The 24,251-nt window shown below is 39.8% G+C and overlaps 2 protein-coding genes across 3 annotated transcripts; both read left to right on the top strand.

Annotated features, from left to right (window-relative positions):
* The first annotated feature begins 1,086 nt into the window (after window positions 1–1,086).
* ppp6r2b (protein phosphatase 6, regulatory subunit 2b) lies at window positions 1,087–15,800 on the top strand. 2 transcript variants are annotated; one of them, XM_054620816.1, is made up of 25 exons: window positions 1,087–1,413; window positions 2,531–2,696; window positions 2,834–2,989; window positions 3,122–3,220; window positions 3,570–3,756; window positions 4,882–5,019; window positions 5,111–5,176; window positions 5,303–5,415; window positions 5,591–5,704; window positions 5,901–6,021; window positions 6,375–6,536; window positions 6,628–6,849; window positions 6,971–7,035; window positions 7,119–7,234; window positions 7,343–7,428; window positions 7,533–7,610; window positions 7,701–7,798; window positions 7,882–7,939; window positions 8,222–8,343; window positions 8,478–8,653; window positions 8,747–8,903; window positions 9,335–9,414; window positions 9,565–9,775; window positions 10,921–11,067; window positions 12,454–15,800. In XM_054620816.1, exons 3-25 carry the CDS (start codon window positions 2,862–2,864, stop codon window positions 12,485–12,487), a joined length of 2,778 nt encoding a protein of 925 aa, XP_054476791.1. In that variant the 5' UTR covers window positions 1,087–1,413; window positions 2,531–2,696; window positions 2,834–2,861; the 3' UTR covers window positions 12,488–15,800. The 2 variants fall into 2 exon arrangements, with proteins under 2 accessions (XP_054476791.1, XP_054476790.1); XM_054620815.1 differs by having other exon boundaries at window positions 6,628–6,858.
* Window positions 15,801–16,532: 732 nt separating this feature from the next.
* Window positions 16,533–21,837, top strand: LOC129108890 (MOB kinase activator 2). The gene is made up of 5 exons (XM_054620813.1): window positions 16,533–16,922; window positions 18,725–18,864; window positions 18,995–19,091; window positions 20,169–20,293; window positions 20,378–21,837. The coding sequence occupies exons 1-5, from the start codon at window positions 16,840–16,842 to the stop codon at window positions 20,620–20,622; spliced, it is 690 nt and encodes a 229-aa protein (XP_054476788.1). The 5' UTR covers window positions 16,533–16,839; the 3' UTR covers window positions 20,623–21,837.
* Window positions 21,838–24,251: the final 2,414 nt, after the last annotated feature.

Raw genomic sequence — 24,251 nt, 5'->3', positions numbered from 1 at the left:
TCTTGAGTATTTAAACATTGTGGGATTGCTTATTTCACTTAAGTTAATGATCTGAATACTTCTTCCACCATTGACCTATATGGAGACCTTTATGGACAGTACCTGGACTCTGCTTTGTTTAGTTTTCTGCCTGGAAAGGATTATTAGCACTACATCTAATTTCCTGTAGAGCTCCACAGTGAAGCTGCAGATGCACATATGGTAAAATAATAATGTGCAGTCCTGTATCTGGACACAGGGGCAAAGTCCTGGTCATGGTCAGCATGATGGATCAGAGTCACTACACAGGGGGTCCTCAGTACACCAGGTTATGGTTACAGCATGTATTGAAGTATCCTTTTTCTGGGGCTTTATTTAACGCTTATCTGAGCTGTACTTTTGCATTATCTGTCTGGTTTTGTTAATGTTGCAAGAAATATTCAACACTAGGTCCCTAGGCTTTTTAGCAAACATTACATTACAGTCATTTAGCAGACGCTTTTATCCAAAGCGACTTACAATAAGTGTATTCAACATAGGTATTCAAGAGAACTACTAGTCACCAGAAGTCATAAGTGCATCTCCTTTCTTAAACAAGCATCTTAAAGCATAAACCAGAGCAAAAGTATAGTGCAGAGGCAAATTACTACGAAAACAATAATTGCAACAGACTAATACGAATATAATAAGTGCTACAAACTACTCAAAGTGTGATGGACAGTCCCCAAACACACTGGTGAGACCAAAGCAAATATTTGTAATAGTGGAACATGTTTTTATTATTATTTAATCTCATTGCACCTTCATGCCACAGTTATAAATCTGAACATTTTTGCTGCAGTATTTTTCTTTTATTGAAAGCAATTTTTCAGGGTGACAGCAAAAATAAATAGGGAGTATATCTTCTGTTTATACACTTGATGGACAGTTGAACGTTATAGGTATCCGCCATTTTGATTTCCAAATATTACAGATGTTTTGTTTGCCTTGGTGCTGAAACATAATTTGGGACAGTGTCGCTCCCACGGGTCAACACGGACGCTGGGCAGGCCAACGTCCGTGCGAATGACATTGCAACCGGGGGAGGCAGAGTATCTACAAGCGGACACGGACAGTCCTCTACGGGCCTCCGGGTGACCTGAACGACGAATTCGCCGGTTATTTTTTTACCGTTGAACTTTTTTAAAATGACTGAAACGTAATAACCGTTGGCCTTGTCTGAGAAAACACGTAACGGTGACCTAACGTAAACCCCGAGCGAGTGGTCGTCACGATGGCAACGCTAAGGAGGACGTCGTCAGGCAGCCGTTACAACATAACTGACAGTTGCTAGCGTTGGAGCCACCGGTAACGTTGCCGTATTCAAATACTTTGGTAACGTTAGCAACGCGATTAAGACGTTGCTAGCGGGCTGGTTTACGGCATGCATGCAAGGTAGGTGAAAGGCACCGTTAACCGCACTGGTAACGGGAGATAAGCTAACTGGGCATGAAGTTAAGACAGCAGTCTGGATAAAACCGGTGATGCTAAGTTAACCCTTATATACACACAATATGCCATAATATAAAAAATGATAGCTAACTAGCTAACCAGCTGATCAGAGGACGCGAGGGCCCGTGTTTAAGCCGATCATGTCTGTGCTGGTGTAACATTTAACATCCATTTATAACATAGAAAGGGGGTAAGGATGGGTCCCAGCAGGTCTCAGTCTGAGCTCAATAAGCACCTGTGTGTGTGTGTGTGTGTGTGTGTGGCCTTGTTTACTGTTGTTGTTTATAGCCAAGACGTGCATGGAAGGGACTCGGGAGATCGTCGTTGTGATGGAGTCACTGTTATGTCAAAACCTTAACTGTCACACTGTGAATGCATTACAGATGTTCTACAGATGTGTGCATGCTGACTTTGCATTATCGCGGGGATCCGTACCCACAATTTAGAGGAACACGCTGGATGACGTCACGCAGCTTGTTTATCACGGCAATCGTGTGTTTTGAGCAGAAGAGTAGGTGATGGCGGATGCAATGGATTCTCGACTGTATCCGTGGGCTTCTTGGAGTAAAAGGGGGATCTAAGTTGAAGATCCCTCCCCTGAAGGCATCGGCCAGTGAAAGCTGCTGCCTGCCTCAAACTGTGTTCAGCTGTCATTATCACCACACCTAACTTTGCAAGATGTCAGCTAATGCAAGAATCCGTAGTCCTCACCCAATCCACTGGCTGACACATTTGTTTCAAGTAATACACTAAAGTTATATGTGTCCCTGCAGGAGGTGTTTTGTTTTTATACAGCATTATCCCTACTTATTTACTCCTGTAACTGTGTGTGTGTGAGGCCATTCTCAAAGCAAGCTGGGTAATGGCCATACTCAGATGTGCAGCACTAACTCAATTACAGATGCATTGCTTCCTGCTCCCTCCAGAGAGGAGTACAAGCCTAGTCACGGCTCTTACGCTGACTTAAATTCTTCTTATGACTGTAAGGAAGGCGAGTTAACTGTTCCTCAAAATGATTCTGTGACATTTTATTTTTTCTTTCTTATTTTCTCATTACCAGGTTGATGCCAATATCTCCTAGGTTTGTGTGTCTGACTGAAGTGGCTGTGTTTGTGTCTTCATTGTGTGAATTTGCTGATGCTCATTGATGTCCAGGCCATGCGATGTCAATAAGGCAAATGGCTGTTTAGCAAGATCTGACTGAGGATTCTGCTCCTTGTCCATATGTAAGAGTCTGCATTATATTCTATCACAAAGTTAATTGTTCAGCACACAGTCAAAAATAGTGTCATTAACTTGTATATATGTGGGCTCAACGGTCATGTTGCATGATCACCATTTCACATCCTCTTTTGGTCAACAGCTAAGTGTATGTGCCGGTGACGTCAGCCATGTTTTGGAAATTTGACTTACACACATCTTCCCACCTGGAGGCATTGCTGGACAAGGAGGATGTCACGCTCCTTGAGCTCATGGAAGAGGAAGATGTGTTGCAGGAGTGCAAGGCCCAGAACAGGAGGTCTGTAAATTGTCCATTGGTGTGTTTATATACTGCATATCAGCAGCACATTATGATATTATTGCATTCACTGTCCAGTATGTCCTTTGGATGCTAACTGCTGCTTCTTTTCTGATCATTATGGATTTGTAGACTTCTCCTGTTTGTGTGCCAGGACCAGTGCATGCAGGACTTGGTCCGTATGATTACTACAGAGCCCCCTACTGGTGTAGAGGAGACAAAGCGCTTCAAGTAGGTGGTTGTGCAGAATGTGCTGATGTAGCATACTGTATCCAGGAAAATATTAATTCTGCTGGTGCTGCACTACATCATATCTCTTACCTGACATTTTTTTTTTGTAAAGATGAGGGTTCAAATGGAATCAGATTTGTGAAAACAATTGGTTCTTGATCCAGCTATATAACCAAACCATTGATGATGCATTGTAAATGTAAAATTCATTAATTGCTGCTGGACAACAACATGTGAAACCCTGTTCCTGTTTTTTTCCAGTTACTTTAGCACAACTTAGGTAGACAATATACATTTGTTTTGTTTCTGCTTGGTTTTAGTACAAGGTGTGTTCTCTTCAATATTACAGATATCCAAATATAGCATGTGAGCTTTTGACATGCGATGTGGGAGTGATCAATGATAAGCTGGGTAATGAGGAGCCTCTGCTGGAAACTCTGTATGCCTTCCTGGAGCAGCCGTCCCCACTTAACCCCCTCCTGGCATCTTTCTTTAGCAAGACAATTGGGAACCTCATCACACGGAAGACTGAGCAGGTAAGGTGCACACACACACACACACACACACACACACACACACACACACACACACACACACACACACACACACACACACACACACACAAAAAAACACACACTCACACATAAACACACTCACACATACATTAATACAGATAAATCAAAGGGCATACTCCGAGAAGATGACAGCTTTTTTGTGTTGAGGTGATTTAATTCACAAAGTCCGAGTCTTACAGCAAGTTAATAAAACTGCTCACACTAAGAATTACTCTTAACCATGATGGTTGTAAAGTTTTATTTCTTTTGAAATGCAAACAGGCAGCTGTTCCAACACATAAAGCAGTGTACAAACTTCACATATTACCCTGTTAATGGTGGGGCCTTAGGGTGGTGAGGTCAGTTGCCCTGTCCGTCTGGCCAGCTGGTTGGACATTTTAATTGGTTATTTATGTTCCAGAGGGATGATTTTAAATTATTATGATGGCTTCTTAACATGGATCATCACTTTGTTCCATGATACTAAATTAAAAAATCTAATCACTGGACTTAACGAAAGTGGCTGTGGATATCATTGCCACTTGTACTCAGTTCACCAAATTCAGAAAATAACACATTTCTCACCTACTACAGCTACTAGTGACATTTTAATGTGCAAAGATTTTGGATGTACTTGTTTGGAATAGTCCACACTGCAAAACATTTAGTATACATTTATGTGTGTATTCTTGCAAGTGGATAGGAGTTGTATGGACATGTATTTTCTGCATTATCTTTAGTTTGGGATTATGTGTGCAAAAGGCGAAACCCTGAAGCTATAAATGTCTGTGCCCTTCATAGAATCTGACAGGGCAGAATTTAAAAAGCATTTGTTCTTGCATGTGCAGATGTTTTAAAATATCTACCCCTGTACATCTGCCACCCCAACATGTTATATATTTTGCTGCTCAAATAGCTGAAAGAATGCATTTAAAAAAAACTGTACAGCATGTTTGTTTGCAGAAAAAATATCCCACTTACCGGTACTTAAAATCCTTTTTTTTGCTATTTTAGAAATAATCCCAAATACAACTTTTTTGGACACAGATTTTCAGTTTCGTATAATTTTTGTGTCATGGTGTTTCCTCTGCTCTCTGTTGTGTTCAGGTGATTAGTTTCCTGCGACGGAAGGAGGGATTCCTTTCCTTGGTACTGAAGCATATTGACACATCAGCCATGATGGATGTGCTCCTGAGGCTTATCAGCTGCGTTGAGCCAGCCCCTCTTAGGCTCGAGACACTTATTGTATGAGACAAATGAACCCACATTCATACCATACTTTTACACATTTCACACTGATATTGTTTGCACTTATAATGTGATATTTTCTCAACAGTGGCTGAATGAAGAGAAACTGGCCCAGAGACTCATAGAGCTCATTCACCCTGAGAGAGATGAAGAGGTAGAAGGGCATTTCAGTCTCTTTATATTAACTTATGTCTTTGCTAATACATGCTATCACTACCACACAGACTCTTGAATAGACAATTTACAGGACATAATGTCCATGTGTGTATTTGTGTTACAGAGGCAGTCCAATGCATCTCAGACTTTGTGCGACATCATTCGTCTGAGCAGAGACCAAGCCAATCAGCTCCAAGAGATTTCACAGCCTGACCCTTTGCTGACTGTGCTGGAGTCGTAAGTCAGAAAGATTATCTCTCTCACACACACACACACACACACACACACACACACACACACACACACACACACACACACACACACACACACACACACACACACACACATGCACACTCTTGCTCTCCTTCTACAGGATGTGGAGGAGATGACATACTCAATTCTGTTTACACAGGCAGGAGTGCGTGGAGCAGTTGCTGCAGAATATGTTCTCAGCCGAAAGTACTGAAAGCTGTATCATCAATGGAATTCAAGTTATTCTCACATTACTGGAAATCCGGAGGCCTGTGTGAGTGTGAGAGTTTTAAGCAATTTCAAACTGTGTATGATTAATACTATCTAGTTATACTATGTAAGGATCCCTAATGTCATTTTTCATTTGGCCAGTCACCTGGTGAAGGTAGTCACATCTCTCTTGACCATTTATTACATGTTCTATATATCTGTTTCCTGTTTTTAATACATTTGGTCTGTTCATATATCAGGGTGGATGGTGTGATGGATGCTCAGGGATTTGAGAGAAGTTACACCGTTAACAGCAGCATTTTGTTGGCCATCCAACCACACCTGATACATTTCCATCAGCTACTTCTGGAGCCGCCCAAGGTACCTAAACCAAGATAGAATAATCTGTAGTTCCTTCATTTTAGCTGTTGTAGTATGAGAAGAAATGCTACTCATGATAAATACATATGATAGCTATTGTACAGCATTATAATTCATCCAAGTGCTAGTCTCAGGCAATATGGAAAGCAATGGAAAATAATCAAGCTCTTTCACTTGCAGATAGTGAGAGCATACTATAAATATCAGGAATACCCCTTTCTTAAAAATATATGTTTGCTGCTCTGCCATTTTGTATTTATCAACAGTAGTTGCACCTGAAAAACACAACTCTGCTAAACCTTTAAACATTTGTTTCCCAAATTCCTCTATGCCCTCCATCTGTGCACTTTTAGCGGAATCCTATGCTGACTTCTCTGGGTGTGCTAGAGGAACCATTAGGAAACACACGTCTGCACGTAGCCAGACTGGTGGCCTCTCTGCTGTATACCAGCTCTGCTAGCCACGCGGTTGTAGCGCAGGAACTCTGCCGACTCAATACAGTGGACCTGCTTCTGGTGAGATGAGCAAACATGCTGCATTTTTAGCCCGATGATGAGAAAGTAATACAAATTAAATGTCCCATCGGGAAAAAATGCCTTTCTTCAGGACTTGTTCTTCAAGTATACATGGAACAACTTCCTGCACCTCCAAGTGGAGCTTTGTGTTGCTGCCATCCTCCGGCCCTGTGCCCATGAAATGAGACTTCAGCCTGGCTTGGGATCCCAGGAAAAGTCCCAGCCTCATCAGGATGCCTCACAGGAGCAGGCTTTGACTGATACCCCTTCTGAACCTTCAGCCACCCCTGAAAACTCTGCACATAATCTAATGGTGACTCATGTAGGTGTCTCTGCTTGTGTTTGAAGCTAGAGGCTTAAATTACATTTACGGTAATCTGCTGGGATTTAGATTAAAACCCATTTATTAACGCTCTATTTTTGTCTCTTACAAGTTGTTTCAGCACTGCCGCCTTGTCCAGAGGATTCTGGAGGCTTGGGAAGAGAATGATAAAATACAGTAAGGATCTTAAAGGCATAATGTTGTTCTTGCTAACAGGCAGCAGCTGCCTATAATGGAGTGTGTGGTACCTCTGTGTTTAGGTCAGAAGGTGGTATGAGAAGAGGGTACATGGGACATCTGACAAGAATTGCCAACACAGTAGTCCACAACCTGGAGAAGGGCCCAGTTCACACACAGATTAGTAGTCTCATTACAGGTGAGTGTGGACATGTGCACTCACTTTCCTTTGTGAAAGAAAAGGAATTTACACAATTGCCACTCAATTGGAGTAATGCTTTCTTTATGCTGCTGTTTTTGGATGTAGAGCTGCCAGAGGACTACAGAGGGCGCTGGGAAACCTTTGTGGACCAGACCCTGTCGGAGACTAATAGGAGGAACACCATAGACCTGGTGAAGAAACACACATGCTCATCTACAATAGATAATAGCTGTCTGTAATTACGCACACACTCAAACTTCACATGTGGCATTTTCTGTGGTTTTTCCATTTCCAGATTGGCACTGGAAACCCACGCTCTTCCTCAGAGGATGATATGGAGAGCCCCTTCCCTAAAGAACTGACACTACAGCAGGTAGACATACATAAGCACACATACACACAATATTGAGGGCCTCTGTTATCACAGATAGTAATCTAATTCAAATTATTATGTGTGTTTTAGGCCTTTTCAGACTACCAGATCCAGCAGATGACAGCTAACTTTGTGGATCAGTTTGGCTTCAATGATGAGGAGTTTACTGATCATGATGACAGCATTGGGTAAATTAACTCACGCTTTTCTCTGTATGACAGTGAGCTTCTGTTATTGTGTGTCAATTGAGTGATTTCTTCTGTTACGGCAGAGCAACGTTTGACCGAATTGCGGAGATCAATATCAACATTGATGCGGGCCAGGACAATGTGAGTTATTTTATGTAATTTACACAAATTTATTCACATATTTGTTTTATAAAGTTGTATTTCTGTAATGCTTTTGGGCTGAACATGTCTTTTTCAATTCTTGAAGATTCATTATTGAACTGTATGGACACTAGGGCCCAAAATAATGACTTAACCAACACACAGCCAGACAATTCCGGTTTTAGATTTAGCCTTATCTTAGCATTTGTTATGGTGCATTATGAATCTTGATGTACACTGATTAAACTAAACACATGTGCTGTGTCCACATGTCCTCTGCAGGCTAATACAGCTGTGTTTGAGACCTGTGCCAAGGAGAGGATTCAGCCCTTTGATGATGATGAAGAGGACATTTGGGAGGAGAAAGAGATCAAATTTGCAGCACAAACCAAGTCCCGTAACAGGTAGACACACAGCAATACATACTGATGATCAGCTTTGGATTTTATTTCAGCATTGTGCTTCAGTTTTGAGTTATGTATTTGAATTAATTGTCCTTGCTCAGTCAAACATACAAAAATGTTTTGTGTGATTCAAGGTTTGGTGGGTCACGATCATCCCAGAGCCCAGCAGCCAGTAAAGATTGTGAAAGGACAGCAGCTTCTGGCACTGAGGACTCTGACAGAGCAGCAGACTCGGACTCCGAGGAGGGAGAGAATCCCAAAGATGACCTAGATCCTTTCGCAAGCCAGGGCCAGACCGAAGCAACAAAGAGTGAGAAATATTGTATTCTGTAGGGATGCATTATTGTTTTGTCCATATGTAAGGGCTAAAGCAGGGTTTGAGCATGTGTCTCATGGCGTTCAGGTACTGGCTGGATAGCAGACTTCGGGGAGGTGAACTCAAAGGCTCCTGCAGCAGGAGTGGGCTTTTCTGCCTGGGACCCTCCAGACACCAAACCAGCTGCCACAGAGGCAGAGGAGAAAGGATGGGCCAAGTTCACGGACTTCCAGCCTTTCTGTTGGTGAGTTTGAGCGAAGTCTAAATTTAAGGAGCTTATTTGAGAAATTGCATCTTAAAGCTTTGTTTTGATCAAACTATTGTGATAAAATGCTATAAAATATATTTGCATCACCCTTTCAGTAATTACAAAACTACACATTTAGGCAAAATAAAGACATTGTGGTAATGGTTAACTGAGAATATATTTAAAGAAAAGCCCCAGCATGTATTTACAGCTAGAAGTTAAAAAGCATTTTAAACATTGGTTGTCCCAGTTGTTCCAAAAAATATTTCTATAGTTGTTGTTCTTTGTTTATTAAATAATTTGAGAAAAAAAAAATAGATACACACTACAATGGGAATAAAATTCCCCCTTAAATTTAAATGTCTGTGTTTTATTGGATGTACTGTATTTTCTGCGGGTTTTGTTATCTGTGTCACTTATATCCCCAGCTCTGAAACAGGCCCTAGATGTAGCTCTCCGGTGGACTCGGAGCTCAGCGGATCAGGCAACACCAAACCCAACCAGAACCGTAAGTTGCTGCAGCATGGCCAATTGACTCAGTGCCATGTTTATTTTTTGCGGTCCTTCAGGGTGGACCAGGACATATTTGCCTCTCCAAGAACATGAGCGTACAGCCATTGTGAAGTCAGATCATTTTCTTCTTCTCCGCTCTCTGCAGCGTGTGTGTGGAGTGTGTGTGTGGCGAGAAAAGCTCCACTGGTAGCGTCAGACAGCTCTTCCTCCAGCAGCTCAGACAGCGATGAGGAGGAAGGGAAGACAGAGTCTGCAACCGGCGAGATGGTCACCACAGAAACCATCACCACTGGGGCTGGAAAGGAGACAATTCGGCTCACCGTCGACGCCAAAAATGAAAGGGCAGTCTTCAGCAGGTAGACAAACTCACACACAAGTGATGTGCAGCTGCTCTCTTGTTTTGATTGGTGCAGAGTGTCGCTCTTCTCCTAGTCATACTTTAAAGTGTTTTTATAGAGCTCTTCTCCCCCCCCAATCTTTTTCACGCACAATTTTACTTCCACCTTCTCTGTTTTTCTTCTGATATTGCCCTCCTCCTGTCTGTTCCCTCCTTTCTCACCTCCCCTTGACTCCAGAGTATTCAGACCAGCAGTGAGACGGTATGTTTTGCTTGAGGTCCTTGCTCTGGAGTGTTCCTGAAGTTGTATGAAGGATTTAAAAAGGCCATCATAAGCACATACTATATGCCTCGTTTTTGTTTGCTTGTTGCATTTAACAGGATGTGATGTAACAATTACTTGCCACAATTCAGGACCAGCCTAATTCATCAAAATAATATACTAACTCAGAACTGGTGGCCTGTAGAGAACCTACAGGACCTCCGTCTCTTTGCAAGGCTCATCCCATATTCTCAACATGACCCTATAGTTCCTGATGATGACCCCCGGCATGAAACAGTCCACTCAGCATTAAAAAAAATCAAAAGGTGGCCTGTTATCTAAATTACACCGAAAGATTAGAGCAGCGTATGATAACGCTTTGTTTTTATGATACAGATTATTCTGGTCGCAGTCATAACATAAATGAAAGTGTATATGATTTGTTTTCTTTCAGAGCACCCACATTACTAACAGAATGTCAGATAGCATGCCATGAACAGAAGTTGCTACAAATCCAGCACATCAACATTCTAACAAAACGATACATTAGTAAGTTACTAACAAACAGTGCACTTACAAGCATGCTACAATTAAATATATCCGAGATGGAATCTGAGGGTAATTACCTTAGCCCAAACCTTAGCCACTGTGTGCCCAATTTACTCTGATGTTGGTCTGTCACAGCCAGCTATATGTCGGCAGTAACAGACGAGTGGATTCACACGTTGCTGTACGCGCTAGGCAAGGTACTGGCCAGTGGGGACATCTGAAAGCAGCAACTCTTGTGAAATTTAGCCAATAGCAGAAAGTAGCATCTGCAGTTTGTTCCTTACGTTAAGAGTTCAGGTGACAATCCCTGACTATGACCCTAGTTAGTTATATCTTCATTTGGTTTTTTGCAGCGAAGCAGATAAGGTGCCAATAGAAGGACTCTCCATCAAAGACAAGGGGAAAGGCAATGAGAAAGAAAGCAAAAAGGGAAAGAAACATGGGGACTGTCCCAACCCAACTACCACCAGTCCAACTAACCAGTCTGCTGCTGTCACACAGTAAGTGTGTGTGTGCGTGTGTTTGTGTAATAACAGACTTGAAATAATGTAATAAATTTCACTTTTCAATTTTCACTTCATTATGTAATAACAACCGTATTGTAATAAATGATTACACATTGCAGTGGTTATTACAAAATGTGAGAGTGACACTTCTCTTTTTAATGAAAATGTAATAATACATGTGTTGCACTTTTATAAGGACATTTTAAGGGTGTATTTATTGTGAACGGATGTAAAAAGGCGCTATTTAGAGAGTGATTGGACTTTTTGGCCATTCTTAACATTTCTAACTGCCAACTGAACATAATTCAAAAAATGATTTCACTAAATACAGTTTCACATAGTAAATCATCTCTGTATTCTCAGCTATGTACAATGTATCATATTCCTGCAATTGTTTCTATTCGACCAGCCCGTAACTTGACTGTTTTATAAAAGGATAACAATAAATAGACCAGTAAAGAGAAAAGTCGCCACTTTTTTATTTGGATGTCCAACCAGTGCTGAGGGTAAATGATAATGCCAATGGTGGAAATATCATTGCATCTTACAACTTCTGAGTTTCTTTCTAACACCGAACTAAGTCAGGTTTAGTTGCCTTTTCAACTCATGTAAAACACACTTCATTCATCTGGACAGAAACAATATAAAACTCACCAAACCCATCTTGGTTAGTCTTTCCATTTATCCAACAATCAGCAATTCTGGATTTGTCAAAATAAATCCTTAATTCACAGAGTAAGATGTGAAAACATGGCGGCTCTTCATGCTTTGTTTCCCTGCTGTTTCTCTCTGCCATGCCTGCTGATTATTCAGAACACTGTAACATGTACACTGTAAAAATCTTGGAAGGTCTCCACCGGCTATATAAGCTATAGCTTCAGCCTATAGTGGCCGCTCTCTCTGTTTTTTTCCTGTTTGTTTTTTTTATGCCTCCGCACTGGCGGCAGCCGTGTCCGGAGGCATTATGTTTTTGGGTTGTCCTTCCGATCCATTCTTGAGATTACAACATCTGAGGTATGCCTTTTTATGCCATATTTTTTCAAATTTTGCCAGTGGACTCAAGGATGAATTGATGACAAATTGAACAGATGTGTATGTAAGCTGCAAATTGACTTGTTGGCTGAGACAGACAAATGTGAGGCGGTAATCCTAGTTTCCCTCTCTTTAAAAGAGATGTTACTGGCTTGTTTAACTGTAATTCCTCTGTACTTTGAAGGTTATAACCCAAATTCTGTTCACTGGCATTGTATAAGGCTGGGGCCAGAATTGTCAGTGGTAGATATCTCAAAATCTTAGTGGAAAAAAAAAAAAACTTTCTGTCCATTTTATCATGTTCATAATTTTGTAATTATTTTGTTTTGTTTTGTTTTTTACTTGCAGAGAGATGCAGCCATCTGCTAATGGACCGGCCTAACGATGCAGCAAAGGCACACACATGCACACACACATGCACACACACATGCTTCATACCTGTCCATTCAACACACAGCAATGCCACCTTTGCTTCATGTAAGCAGCCCTCATTATGCCCTTTTTGTGTCTGAAGAATGGGAGCTGCTCAGTGTTTGGGTCAAACAGCCCTTAACAGTATGTATGCTGGGTAACACATGTCTACATATAGGTACATTGATCTCTCCTGCAGCGTCATGACTAAATTATAACTGAACCGCTTCAAAGAGGAAAGTATGATTTAAAGAACATTTCATCATATGAGAAACCCAAAGCCAAATTCTGTAACATATGAACTACTTCAAAATGTGATTTCCCCATTGATTTCCAGAGAGTGACAACACTCTTACCTGTTTTGATGAGCAGAGGTCACACTGAGTGTTTTAATGCCAGCCGTGGCACTTTAAGAAAAAAAATACCTAAGTCTGAAATAGGACCTTTATTAAATTCAGCATTAATTTCGTTTGAGAATGTCTGCTCTCCGGGCATTAAATCACAGCCCAAAGTGTTTTTCTATTAGAGCATTTGACTGTTTACACTTTAGTAAAAACAACTGTCTTCTTAGAATAATTAGCCAAGATTACAAAAGCGAAGATGCTTGCAAAGCTAGCTGCCATTTTCTTTTCAGCATTTCATACCAGGCAGATATTTTATTAGTGCAAATGTGTGAGTGATAATTTTTTTTTTTTGTATACATGCTACTAAAATCATTTCTCAATACAAGTAAGATTTCTTTGCTTGGATCATGCAGAACATAAACAACCCTTTTTTAAATTTGGAGCCTCAGATTTGGGAGCATCATGTGTCACTTCCTCCCTGTTGAAAAGTGTGTGTGTGTGCTGCTGTATCCATGTGTGCAGGCATGTGTGTGTATGTGTGTTTGAGCTCTGTCTGAGGTACAGAGAGCATTCTCAGGTCAAAGGACAGTTATGCGGATACAAAGAAAGCACACCTGTGTAACACACACACATACATACAGTGCCGTACACACATGTATACACAACTAAATACTTACACGCGTGCAAAAAAAAAAGCAGTGATGTTCACATACCGATTCATATCACCCTCAGAGCTGTTTAAATGTAATATTGTGAAATTTGAACATGTATTAGGTTGTGGCTATTCTTGGTAATATGTTAACGTAATATAAATGTAAACAGTATATATAAACATTATATCTATTTTTGGAATAAATCCAATGTATGGAAAGGCGGTTGTTTTGCAGGTTGCAACGTGTGTATTGTATGTGTGTGTTGTACTGTTGAAATGAGGCAATAATGATGTCTGTGTTTCAGTTAATGCCCCAGCATCAGTTCCTGTTCCTCTGCTTCTTGCTTCTTACATAGAGGTTGTGTGAGAGTGTGCGTGAATGTGAGTCGGTAGTCTGGGGTTTGTCCTCCTTATTATTTTCTTAAAGCATAATGCTGGTTTAGAGCTTGGGTCTTATTTTCATTCAGTTTTAAACAAAATACCAGGTTCACCAATCTTATTAGGAAGAGAAAACGCTGGTCGACATTGAAATAATACCAAAACTACTGTTTCAACTGATATTATTATCTTATACTTTTCCTGTGTTATGATGGATTATGATCGAGAGCTGAACAAATTTGTTGATTAATGTAAAAGTGGATCAACAGAAAAATATTAGGCAACAATTTTGCTAATCATTTAGTCATCAAGTAATTTTTCAGGAAAAATGTCAAACATTACCTAATTTCAGTTTCCCAATTTCCAACTAAAATGGCTTTAGGTTTTGGACTGTTGGTCAGACAGAACAAACAATTTGATGGTGTCTCTTTGGGCTTTAAGAAATTATGATGGATATGTTTATTTTTCCTGACAGTTTATAGCCCAACCAATGAATCCATTTAATAAGTAAATTACTCAGCGGATTCATCAATATTGAAAATAATCATCAACACTTTGAGTGAGCACACATTCATGTTTGCCTCAAAATACAGTTGTTTAGATAATCCAACTAAACTGTTGGCTTGTTTAAAAGCAGTTGGATTGCTGATCTTCTTTCTTTATGTTATTAACATTATACCTTGTTGAGTACAATCTAATTATAACTGATATACATAATGGCAAAAACAGGACCCAAGTTGTAATAACCCAGAATTATTCTTTAGGTTTGCCAGACAGTCATGCTTTACTTTATCTTTCTCCTTGTCTCTCTCTTTCTCAGGGCAGGAGTTGACTTTAATTGAATATATGCCTATGGAACGATTTACATAGATTGTTGTATTTATTTAAAAAGCACTTTTTTCAAGAAGCACTTTTGGTTTGTATTTGGTGGTGTCAAGTGCCACCACATTATTCCCCACTCAAAGAGGTGGGAATGTTTGACTTGAACGAGTGAATTATGTAGATACTTTAGAATACTTTTTCTTAAATGCTTTGCCAAAGTGTGTCTTCCCTCCAGTTTTACAACTGGCTTTCATATCTGTGAAGTAGCCTCCTTTCTTGCAATGGTATCACAGGACTGGATTAATCTAAAGCAGTCTTTGTTTGATCCCTCTCATGTTTTTTAGTCATGTGATGGCGTTATCAACAGTAGGAGAAGATTCCACATGTCAAAGAAAGACTCGGAAGATTCATCTTAGACCACAGATATTTTGCTTTTATCTGTTCAGCACTTTGAGATGTTTTGAAGTGGAGCTGTGTAGACTAAGCATTGGTATAAGTCAGGGTTAGAAAAGAAAAACAGGGCTGTGTTTCTTTATGTCAGGGTGTGTACAGGGTCAGATTATTTCATCCCATCCTTTGCCAAACCTAAGCACTGCGTCTGACCCTTACATTGTGTTTTGGTGCGTCTGTGTGTCTCCTTCACCGTGAGTGAGGTGCGTGTGCAGTCTAGCTACGGGTATGGTGTGATGTTATGCATAATGGCATGAGGTACAGTCATACAGTTATCTTTAAGTGCCATTAAGTTAGGACATTAGCCTCATTCACCTCATTGGGTATGTGCTGGTTTGTACAATGTAGGCCCAAAACTTTAATTCAGAGACAATGGATGTTAAATTGTTATTTCATCCTATTGTCTGTTCTGATGCCATTTCAAACTTTAAATCTTCCTCGCATTATAGCTCGATACATTTGTGAAGGTGAGTGTGTGCAAAAGGCAACCTTGTTGAAATGGCTTTTTTTTTTTTTTTTTTTTTGTAAAGTGGACTGATGCTGGTGTTTTTGTTTTTTTTCATTTAGGGAGTAATGTGTCTGTTTCCTGTTGTCAATTTTGCTTGTACATTCAGATATGAACCTAATAAATATGTCAGACCAAGAAGAAGCCTGTGTTTGTCTCACATTTACAGTCTGTTATAATACAAACACTATTGTACAAACAGAGGGATAGTGAGAGAGAGAGAGAGAGATAGCAGGACTTGGTCTATGGAGGCACAAAGATGTTTACCTTAGGGGCAGGTGAGCTGATGGATTATGTTGCCTACCGCTCCTCACTGTATGTCTCCTACACATGTGAGCCACACTGACAATTAAAGCTACACCATCTCCCTGCAGAGTAAACATAAACTTTCCTGTCACATAGATCTCACTTAGCTGTGAGTTCATGTAACATCGGGGGCGGAGCTGAACTTCCTTCTTTTGTGTTCATACACTTCACATATCCTCTTTTCCGCTTTGAGTCCTATCTATATATCAGTGCGCTTTGCCTGAGGGTGTGTGCTGTCACTCCCGGGCTCGGATACATCGTGTATGTCATCACATTCCTTAAAGTTTACAAGCGGAGCACAGATACTGAACACACACCTGCTGCTGCTCCAGCTTCTCCTTCTACTCCTCTCCCTGCCTTACTCCTCCTCATCCATCTCTGTCCACTTCCACAGAGAAAAAAACACCTTTATGTTTGCCATCAGCACCTGCCTGCTCTCTCTGTAGAGTGCACACGTGGGGAATAGAGTTTGTATGCAGTGGGTGGAAAGGGGAAGGCAGAGTTGTGTTTTGTGCTTTAACGGGTTGTGGAGAAACCTGCCTGTCTGCTCAGAGCTGGGAGAGGAGGAGCCTGTGGGGTGTGGGACTCCAGACAAAGGAGACATATACTCACTGACACTGGATCACTGGAGCAAAAGGAGAGGCACAAGAGACAATCCTCAACGACTTTCTTTTTTGTGTTTTGGAAAAGTTTGTATTTTTTTTTGTTTGCCAGCTGTATGGATTCCTTTGTGAGTTAAGATATGTTTGTGCTGGAGTAGTTCTTCCCATATCCTGTCTGTAGCGTGTAGAAGTGTGTGGGTTAGTATGTTTGGGATGGAAAAGTGGGGCTGGCACAACCTACACATCTGCTCTTAGCTTTACGCCATGGGGGGTTGCCATAGTTACCCCTCGGCTACGAAGGCAGACAGTCAGACTCTTCAGCCTTCTGACATCAGCTGTGAAAAACTGTAAGTTGTATTTCTTTCTCTTAACTATCTTCATCAGCGTTACACTTCTACTCATGTTTCAGTTTCCTTCATCTTTCTATAGTCCCCTTTATATACTCTAGTACTCTGACTGAACATAAGTTAACATACAGAAAAGCAAGATGTAGTTATAGTAATGGATAGTGTGTAGTCAACATGACTGGAAAGCTGGCCACACATGGTTTACTCAGGAATGTTCTCCAGATAAAGTTGTGTGTGTCAGTGTGTGTGTGTGTGTGTGTGTGTGTGTTACATATTTGTCTGATGGCATCAGTTAAGGTGGATTCCTCTAACAGCGGGAACACATGTTGAGAAGTAGTAATTTGGACCAAGATGAGGAAAGACTCTTGTTTATTTTAGAGATAATTTATGGCCTTTTTATGCCTTTGTTGGAAAGGACAGTGATAGATATACAAAAAGGGGGAGAGAGGGGGGATGACATGCAGCAAAGGGCCTTGGGTTGGATTCAGCTACCAGGCCGCCATGTATGACTGGGTTTTTAGCACAATTTGCTATGCAAATATTTGCTCTAGGATGAATCTCCATGAGTCCAGCTGGCTGCCCCGGAGAAGGCTGTTTATTTCACCATTAAGGCCAAGTTTAAGGTAAACGGATGGCTGAGAGCAGGGTCACAGAGGAGCGTGTTTACACACAAACACAACATTACAAGTAGCTCCGGGTTCATTGTGTTTGTGTGCTGACAACTGGTAGCCAAGAGGCGGGAATTGAGTTAACACCATAAGGCTGGAACAAAACAGGATGTTAACAAAAGATGTTCCTGTGGACATTAGAGAAGTAAGGCTAGGATTTACACTACTGTACCTTTGTACAGCTAATGTTTACATTCCTCTCTATCACTATTCCTCCCTCTCTACCTACTCTGACCTTTAGCTAGAACAAAGACCTGGTGTTTAGACCATTAAACAAATTCTTCCTGACCAAACAGACATTTAGACCAGGGCGAGTGAAACCCCATAGAGAGCACAGTGTTTCCCTTATCAGAGTAGGCAAGGTCACACTGAGTAAACTCTCAGCTGTTCTGTTTGTAGACATCTAAAAACTGTCTACACACAACAACTGTGTGCAGCAGCTGCCTGATTCCATTAGACTTTGAAATATTCACTTACATCAAAAGCCCTCTTTAAAAAAAACTGAGTAGAGAATTCCTTATCCTCATCATCACAGTACACTCTAGCTGGTCACCTTGTTTGCATAAAGTCAAATCATGCTGCCGAGTTTGACCTTCCACTACATGTTGGTGTTCCCCAACAACATCATTCATTTTCTGCACTCACTTCTATAGTTATCACAAGTTCCCAAGCTGCCAGTCACATGTGACTGATTATAAAGCGCTACCTGTAGCTTATCAGTTGTTATTTGAACTGATGTAAGAGAGCCACAGGCCTCAGCACTCGGCTTTGCACATTATCATGCACAATGTTGGTCCTTTCAGTCATTTGCTTTGTAGCACTGACCACTGCAGCAGTGGGCTTCATTATCAGTAATTACTTTGGCTCTTAATTGACTGCCTTCATTAAATGAACTGCTGGTTTATTGGACTTATAGCTCTGCAGTTACAGCACTGTTTGTATGTGTTTGCATGTGTGTGTGCCAGCCACAGAGGGCAAGACAGATGAGGGAGCATAGGAGATAATAAAACATGTTATCTACTGACTGCAGCAGGATTAATAAATCCACTGACCTATTGATTGTTTTACACAGCAATACTTTCTGTCATCTCTTTCTGTCTCTGCTTCATTAACTCTGTACTATCTTCCCCCAAGGGGAATTAATAACAATAATCTGGAGGAGCGGCCATATCTGCAGCAGCAGTTTGTGTGTCAGCAGATCCCACACACAGACATGTTTGCCCTCACAGCACTGCCGCCTGGCATCGACAAGGCGGAGTGGCTTGCCAGCAACAGTGAGTAGACCACCTTAAATACTGCAGATTTTGGATTGTTGGTATCCCCTTTTCTCCTGCTCCGTATCCTCCCCCACACACTGACATAGGAAATGTACAAAGTGTCATTTTTCTCATTAATCTCTTTCAGCTGTGGCATTTTTCAAGCACATAAACCTGTTCTCCAGTGCGCTGTCTGAGTTCTGCACTCCCAGCACCTGCCCAACTGCCTGTGGACCAGACAACACGTAAGTTACTGAGCATTATCTTTGTCCTAATAGTATCTTGTCATTCAGATACATTAAGTTTTATTTGCAGAGTTTTGGAGAAATCCAGAGGGGGTCATATATGAAATACTTTCAACCAAAGTAATTTTCCTAAAACCATAAAAAAATGTTGACAGTGCAGTTTGTGTATTGTTGTAAGTAACTGGGAGGTTGTTTCTGGGTACCAGAGAAAATATTCCACAGCATTCACCTCCCTTACTAAAAGGGGAACTGCACCAATTTTACATATCACAATCCGTCAGGTATTGGGAAGTACTTATATGAAATATATTGTATAAAGCCTTTGGTGACTCCAGAAGGAACTTTGTGATATATTTGCTAAACTTCCTCAAGTGATGTCACTTGAGTCAGTGTCAGTTGTGGCTGAAGACTACATGTTTGAAACTGAAAAATAATTTGGGGGTGTGGTGAGGTTAACAGACATCTGTAGCTCGCTCCTCATCTCTGCTTGATGCCATTGCTGCTTGATGTTACATGAGCTGCTTCTAACATAATACAACCAAATCTCAAACTGAAGTCTTGGCAGTTGAGTTGGATTGTGGGCAATGTATGTGCCAGGTTTTGACAAAGAAGAAGAATGGGTGGAATAAAAAAAGAACTCTGTGGTTCTGCTGCATCATGAGTTTGACAGTGTCTTAGGAGTGCAATGATAAATCGGTGAATGGGACGCTGGCAGGAGGAGATCTCAAAGCCTCAACATTTTTATTTTTGTGACTTGGGTGAACTGACCTTTGCAGATTTATAAAGATTTTTTTCTCCAGTCTTTCACAGCTAAAGCCCTGTTTGCTTTGTAGCAAAAGCACTGCATATGACTATATAGATATATCTTCTTGTCAGCCAAATTAAAATGAAAGAGAAGAGGAAGAATATGTTTTAAGTATTACCTGTACAATGTTCAAATAACTGCTAAACTTGAGGCATGATAGCGAAAGTTCATTTTTGACCATGGAAACACATAAAGTTACTTTTATAAGGCTGAACACAGCATGTCGTGTCTTAATGACTGTTTTGTGTTGTTGTTGTTGTTGATGTTGTCAGGGTTTATGTTTGGACCGATGACCACGGCAGGAAGCTGAAGTGCTCTGCACCACTTTACTTTGACTATGCCATGTCATACATTCAGGAGCTGCTGACTGATGAGGATGTGTTCCCCACAAAAGCAGGTAAAAGGCATGTCATTTATGCTGCATTGTTCTGCATCACGTTCCACATTCCCAAAGCCATTATCTCTTTTTCTCTTTTTTCAGGTGCAGTGTTTCCAACAGGCTTCGTCTTTCTGGTCCAGAAGGTGTTTTTGCTGTTTTTCAGGACTCTGGCTCACATTTACTGGTCTCACTACAGACAGACATTGGCGCTGGGCCTGCACCCACACCTCAACACACTCTTCGCGCATCTCACACTTTTTTGCCGGCAGCATTCCCTGTTGGAGCCGGAGGACACTGAGCCATTGCAGGACCTCATCACAGCTCTGGGACAGCATGGCTGGACCTAAAGAGCAAACACGCATATTATACACCCACATTTTCATCACACACTTACATACTTGTTATGTCTTGTTAAAAAGCTATATAGTGTCTCGCTCCACTCTGGGTCAAACTTAAATTTACTTCACAGTATGGATTTTTTTTTTTTTTTTTTAAGTCTGGAGTTTTAAAATAGACAATAAAATACTGTTAACAGTATTAGGGAGAATGAAAGAGTCTGTTTTGTATCAGACAAGAAAAGAAGTATCTTGCTCCAGTTGTATATAGTTGTCGTCAGTTATTGTGATACTGTGTGAATCTGTGATTTTGCATTTTAGTGTATTTCAACATAATGGTGCATTATTATATTTTGTTAAGGTCAAGACCTTCAAGGTCATTCAAGTCTTCCTCATAGACTTAATTCTGTAATAAAAAAACAACAAAAAGCGTCCAGTTCACAGTCAATACAAACAAAATGTGGCGTCATTACATTTTGAACATTTGCAAAAACCCATAAGGGTGATGTGTTGATACAAATGTGATTACATTAGCGTGACTGCATCAATATGGAACGACAAAGCCAATCTCTGCATCTGCATTATGTGCTCTGTACATTTATGACAGGCCATTTTCTGTATATAGATTTAAAATAAAAGATATATGCTCTCTTAATTATCTAGAAGCCATCAAATAACAGCATGTCTACATTTAGTTCAATACGCTGCAACTATCTCTTGTGTTTTTTCTTGGTCTTGCAGTAACTGCTGGTGCTGTAAATTCAGCATGTCTCCAGGTCTTTAGTTTGAGAGCAGCACCACCTGCTGCCAGCACAGGAAAGCAGCATGTAGTATGTCATTTTTTAACCTTAACTGTAAGCTATATTGTACTGCAGTCTGTAGGCATAATGTTTGTTTTGTTGGCTGCAGCCTATTGGATTTGAGATAAAACAATGACTATCCAGGTAAAGTGGTGAGTTTCAGCTTCTATGATGTAAAGACATTAACATCCAGATTGTCATTATTGTTAGTAACTTTTAAAATGGCAGGACTCTGTATCAAAGGGCCATGAGTCCTACTCTACTCCCCTATTACAGATATGAACACCCTCAAGGACCCTTCAAGCTGGAAAGACAGCACTTACGTTATCCTTTTGTCATCTTTTCATTTCAAATCTTGGAGTGAAGCCAAAAGAAGAGAAAATGTGCCACTAATCAGAAAACATTCTTCGTCTTCAGAAATAAAATTCACGGCCCGATGCCTCATTTTACTTCTGCATCCATTACGACAGCAAACTGATGGGATGTAGGTTGGTGCAGGAATTAGAGAAACTGTCTCTTTCACCTGCCAGATCCACAAGTTCAAGTTCCCATTTTGGCATACCGCACACTATAAAAGTTCTTGAGTAGCCGTTAGTGAATCTCCAACCCCGGGCCACTTAAACCTCCCCCTGGAGTGTTACCAGAGAGTAACTACCAAATGCAGAGGTTAGGCCAACTGAGGCAGAGACATGTTAGGCCCTACTGCCTTAGGTGAAAAGGAGGTGTGCATTTAAGTGCTCTGAAGGCAACCTACTTTTTTAGTCGGTTTTGGTAAAAAACCGACAAAGAAAAACCAACTGACTGTTTCATCAAAACAGTCAGCAGTTGCAGTTGCATGTCCCCTGTGTCCCCATATAGAATGTAGTAAAAAGTCATGAAAAAGTCATACTATAGTAGGTCAAAAAGTAGAAAAAAAAGTCTTAGTGTAGCATGGCAAAAACAGTCATAGTATAAAGCATATGAAATAGTCATAGTAGAGCATGTCAGAAAGGTCATTGTATAGTACGACAAAAAAAGTCATAAAAAATCATACTATAGTAGGTTGAAGAAATATTAAAAAGTCAAAGCATATTATGGTGAACATTGTCATATAAAAGTCATAGCATAGTAGGTTGTAAAAAGAAAGAGAACAGTCATAGTATAGTGCGTTGACAACAGTCATAAAAAAGTCATACTATAGTGTGTCAAAAAAAGTTATTAAAAACGTAATGTGGAAAATAGCCATAGTATTAGTATTTCAAAAAAAGCATAAAAAGTCATAGTATAGCATGTAGAAAAAAGTCATAATTCAGTCACAGTATAGTATGTTGATAAAAAGTCATAGTATACTGTGTCAAAAAAGTTTTAAAAAGTCATAAAAAGTAATATTATGGTATGTTGAAAAAAAAGTCATAGTAAAGCATATCGAAAAAAGGCATAGAAATTGTCAAACTTTAGTATTTCAAAAAAGTAATATTATAGTATATCCCCCAAAAAGTAATAGCAGGTCATAAATTTAATTAACAAGTACGAAAGTATGTCAAAAAAAGTAAGAAAAAGTCATAGTATAGTATGTTGAAAAAAGTACAGTATAGTATGTCAAATAAAGTAATGAGAAAGTCATACTATAGAATGTTAAGAAAAGTAAAAAAAAAATGCATAAAAAATCCAAGTATAGTATATTAAAAAAAGTCATAGTATAGCATAAATAAAATTGTCATAAAAAATCAGATTATAGTATTTCAATCAGGAGAGACTTCAATAAAATTTAATAATAATTTATTACACATGCATAACAGAAGATAACAGAAAAAAAAGTCATGGAATAGTATTTAAAATATATATCATAGTATTTAAAATATATATCAGTATGTCGAAAAAATGTGGAAAAATGTCATAAACAAGTCATATCATAGTATTTAAAAAAAGTCACAGTATAGCATGTCGAAAAAATAGTATAGCATGTCGAAAAAAAATATAATATGTCATAGTCATAGCTCATCATAAAAAGTCATATTATAATATGTAAAAAAAGTAAACAAAAAAGTCAAAATATAATATGTAGAAAAAAGTCATAATTAAGTCACAGTATTGTAAAAAAAAAGTCATAGTAGCTCATCTAGTATATAGTATGTCAAAAAAGTTAAAAAAAAAAAGTATAGTATATTAAAAAAAAGTCATACAAAATCATAGTATAGTATGCAGAAAAAAGTCATAGCAGAGCATGCCGAGAAAAGTAAAAGTGTAGTATGTCAAAATACTCATGTCTGGGCAAATAAAACCCCTCGCATCTCCAAAGCCCACTTACAGAAGAATGTTAACAGGGGTGGCCTTGGCCTTCCTGTATTTAGGCATTATTATTGGGCTGCAAATGCGAGGGCTCTCAAAAAAATATGGTTCCATGGTTCCCCTGTTGATGACTGGTCTGCTGCATCCCCACTTTGGTTGAAAATCGAATCCATGTCAGTCTCAGGAACCTCTCTTCCAGTGCTGCTCTTTTCCAAAATACAGCCTTGCTGCAAATTACTTGGTCAGAACTTCCCTGAAGTTCTCATAGTATGTCCAAAATAGTCATCATACAGAATGTAGATAAAAGTCATAGTTTAAAGTATGTAGAAAAGAGTAATAGTATAGTTTGTCTGAAAAAGTCATAGTAAAGCATGTCGAAAATAATCATAGTATAGTATGTTGAAAAAAGTCACAGTTTAGTAGTGTCATTAATATAATACTGAGCAGCACACCATCATATGTTACTTTAAAGTAATTTAAATAAAAAAATATCTTTATTTAAAAAAGGGGTCTGTGAGATTTCTGCCTGTGTTAACTTTGTGTTTAAAATTCTGTAGTACGGTAGTACTACAG

Source organism: Anoplopoma fimbria, chromosome 19 (genome assembly GCF_027596085.1).
Source record: "Anoplopoma fimbria isolate UVic2021 breed Golden Eagle Sablefish chromosome 19, Afim_UVic_2022, whole genome shotgun sequence".
Lineage (NCBI taxonomy): Eukaryota > Metazoa > Chordata > Actinopteri > Perciformes > Anoplopomatidae > Anoplopoma > Anoplopoma fimbria.
Note: the sequence above shows the minus strand (reverse complement) of the source record. Positions and strands in the feature narration are given on the sequence as shown.